At 40.7% G+C, this 3515-nt stretch overlaps 1 protein-coding gene across 1 annotated transcript; it reads right to left on the reverse strand.

Annotated features, from left to right (window-relative positions):
* Positions 1-353: 353 nt before the first annotated feature.
* Positions 354-2622, reverse strand: aplnr2 (apelin receptor 2). Its single transcript, XM_053616500.1, has 2 exons — positions 2298-2622; positions 354-1875 (listed from the first exon to the last, which is right to left on the reverse strand). Exon 2 carries the CDS (start codon positions 1605-1607, stop codon positions 354-356), a length of 1254 nt encoding a protein of 417 aa, XP_053472475.1. The 5' UTR covers positions 1608-1875; positions 2298-2622.
* Between the last annotated feature and the right edge of the window lie 893 nt (positions 2623-3515).

The following is a 3515-nucleotide window of genomic DNA, read 5'->3' on the forward strand; positions in this document are numbered from 1 at the left end:
AGACTAGATTACAGTGTCAGGAGGGTGTACTTTTTTTTATTTTATTTAATTTTTCACATACTTATTTGGTTTAATGTTATGAATTTACTCAGTTAATAACAGTCCAGAAATGTATGTACCAGTCTTTCCCGAAGCCACCACCACCAGGGTCAGTGTTTGTTTCTTACAGTTCAGTCCATGTTTGAGACATTATAGAGGAATTCTTAGCACCCACTCATGGAGAAAAATGTAATGTGCTAATTTCAGTTTTCCAGTTCTCAAAGTGCACTTTCAGTACCAGTAAACACACTTAGACAATCTACGTCTCATGATACAGTAATTCATATAAAAAATATTTCATATTCAAAATCATATTAACTGCTATATGTTGCAGTTAAAGTATTCTTTCCTGTTTTGGATCTGTGTCCTGTGTCTCCTACTATTTTATCCTCTTCCAGCTCATCCCTTGTTCCTGCGTCTCTGTCTTCTGCATCATCCCTTTCTCCCTTGTGTCTCTTCCAAACAAGTTTGACCACACGTTGGCATCGCTGACGGAAGGCTGGGTCACAGCAGGCATAGAGCAGTGGGTTGAGGCAACTGTTCATGTATGCTAGGCAGATTGCATAAGGGTGGACAGCAACCAGCCAGCGGTCAAAGCTGCAGGAGTAGGGCAAAATATCAAGTTCAACCAAATCGGACAGTGTTTTATTGGCGTGGAAGGGCAGCCAACAGAGGAAGAAGGCTAGCACGAGGGCAATAACAATACGCAGGAGCTTGTGTTGGCGCTGTCGATCAGGATGAGGTCCAAGGCGAAAATGGCGAGACAGGAAATGTGCTAGGGAGCAGTAGCAAAGCAGTAGCACGATGAGAGGAAGGAGGAAACCCAAGACAGTAGACTTCAAACCTAGCAGTGCCGACCACATCACCTCAGCTCGCTCTTGTGATGCTGGATCAAGGTCTAGTGAGACCAAAATAGAATAGTCCATGTCACACAAGCACTGTGGACCACTATTATTGTTATGTTCATCATCATCATCATCCAGCCAATCAGGATGTCCGTCCACCTCTCGGATAGTTCGTAGAAGTAGAGCAGGAAGTGCAAGGACACTAGCTGCCGTCCACACACACCCTATGATGTACCAGGCTCTAACTGGCGCTTGGGTCTTGTTGGGATTATGCCGTTTGATCACACAGTAGCGCTCCACACTGAGTCCAGCCAGAGAGAACACACTGGCGTACATGTTCAACGCCACCAGGTAGCTGCTCACTCGGCAAAGGAAGCTGCCAAATGGCCAGTGATAGTCCAGGGCTGTGTAGACTGCCCACAAAGGGAGAGTAATGACAAAAGCAAGGTCAGCCAGGGCCAAACTGACCATCAGAGACTCTGATACGGAACGTGAACAGGAGGGTCTACAGGGAGGTTCAGATTTGTTGTGGCTCCTAATCGTCCATAGCCGACTTCCACGGCAGTTCAGGTATGCGCAGAGCACAAAGGCATTCCCAAATGTACCAACAATGAAGGCTAGGAGGTAAATAGCTGGAATCAGTACTCGAGTGGCATGCCATTCTCCATAATCACACTGGGGAAGGGGAAAGGGAGAAGCAAGAGACCAATCCAACTCTGTCATGGAGAAGAATCACCAACCAGCGCTGGACTGAGAGAACCGATTCCCTCTCTTTGGGTTTAGACAGATTTTCCTATTTGGTTTCAATGGAGAACCTTGTCAGTGACTTTCAGTGCTTTTTTCTGTATGTACCAAAGTGAATATCAATTTGAATGGTCAGATCCTTCCTCTACTTAATTTGTTTAATGTTACATTAATAATAATGTTTAATACCAATATAATGACAAGACAATTATACCATCTGGATTATTTTGCCAGAAATCCGAGTTTCCTGTAAGAAAGAGATGGAAAACAAGTGTGAAAATGTTGATTGATTTAAAATATCTAGCTCCAGAATATCATAAAAAAGTAATTGTTGCTGCCTTTTGCTATCTCTACCTGATTTATACTGTACACTAATACAAGTCTTTAAAAAAAGAAAAGAAAAAAAGAAACATTGACTACAATTGAGGCTAAATGGCAGAAAAAGGTAAAACAATTCATGCACAAACTCTACTGATATGAAGTATTTAAGTTTGTTTTAAATATATAAACAAAAACTAATTATCCTAAGTATAAGTTTTCTTCAACTAAGCTGAATTTCAGGGGGGGAAATACAAGGTGTAAAAATAACTACATTAAGAATGCAAAACTGATTTTATAACTGCTGCTTCAGATATAAATGACATTATTAGGACATTATAATTGACCTACCTGTTTCTATATCTCTCTCTCAGATGAAGAAATTGAGGTCTGTACGTTCTGATGTTTGGGTCTTCTTCAGCTCTGATGTTTGGGTCTTCTTCAGCTCTGATGTTTGGGTCTTCTTCAGCTCTGATGTTTAGCTCTTCTTCAGCTCTGATGTTTGACTCTTCTTTTGTTGTTCTACTTCTACTCCAGAATTGAAACACAGCTTGTCCTCATCTTCCTCCCACTGCCACTACAACTCAAATTACACTACTCCTGTTTCTCCTTAAGACTCGAGTCTCCCTCTTCCACCTCACCTTCTTTGCTGTTGGACCACCCCTGCAGTGGGTTGGTGAGATCCTCAAACAGAAAGCCAAGTGTTTACGGAGTAGGTAAACTGAGTAAATTGATACTACCACTGCTTTGTACACCTGTGCAGTAAAAGGGAGTGTGTGCACACATAACAAAGACTTTAACACTGCCATAAACAAACACTGTCACACAATACCTGCAGTCAAGCAACATAACAGCCAGCAAACACCTCTACAGTCATTCTGAATAGAAATGTATATGCAGGACTGTTGAGGAATGCAGATTTATTCATTTTTTTCCCTTGATAAATGTTTTGGTACTGCATTATTGTAAAAAACAACAGAAGAGATGAATAAAATGATTTAAATTATTTTAAAAACCGGCAAAAACGATTGCATTAAATAAACATTATGTACACAACAGAAATATGGATGTGGATTTAGATCCCTAAATGAGTAAGCCAGAGGTGACAGTTTGAAGAAAAACAACATGAGGAAGAAACCTTAAGAGGAACCAGGCTCAAAGAGGTACCCATCCTCTTCTGTGTAACACATTATTATAAATTATAAATTTATAGATTATAAATCACTGCAGTAATACAGCTACAGTAACTACAGCTATAGAAGAGTCAAGTCAAACAGTACTAAATGTTTTGAAATAATGTTCATTATGAGCATATTGTCATTTAGTTCGTAATATACTGTATATATTTTTTTTTCATTTTCTCCCTAGTTTGGTCACCTGCCAGTTCCCACCCACCACCCAGCTCTCCACTATTACACAACAGCTATAACCAGAGTGAGTGAAGGTTAACACACACTTTCTCAGAGATACAGGAAGCCAGCCAACAGCATCTTTTTGAACTGCTGCTCATGTTGTGTCACAGGCCAGCACAAAGCACTTGGAGGAAAGCTCTATCTACCCTCTCCTGCA

Source organism: Ictalurus furcatus, chromosome 27 (genome assembly GCF_023375685.1).
Source record: "Ictalurus furcatus strain D&B chromosome 27, Billie_1.0, whole genome shotgun sequence".
Lineage (NCBI taxonomy): Eukaryota > Metazoa > Chordata > Actinopteri > Siluriformes > Ictaluridae > Ictalurus > Ictalurus furcatus.

Excerpts from the sequence above, each read along its gene's own strand:
- aplnr2 (XM_053616500.1), bottom strand. The coding sequence starts at position 1,607 with ATGACAGAGTTGGATTGGTCTCTTGCTTCTCCCTTTCCCCTTCCCCAG.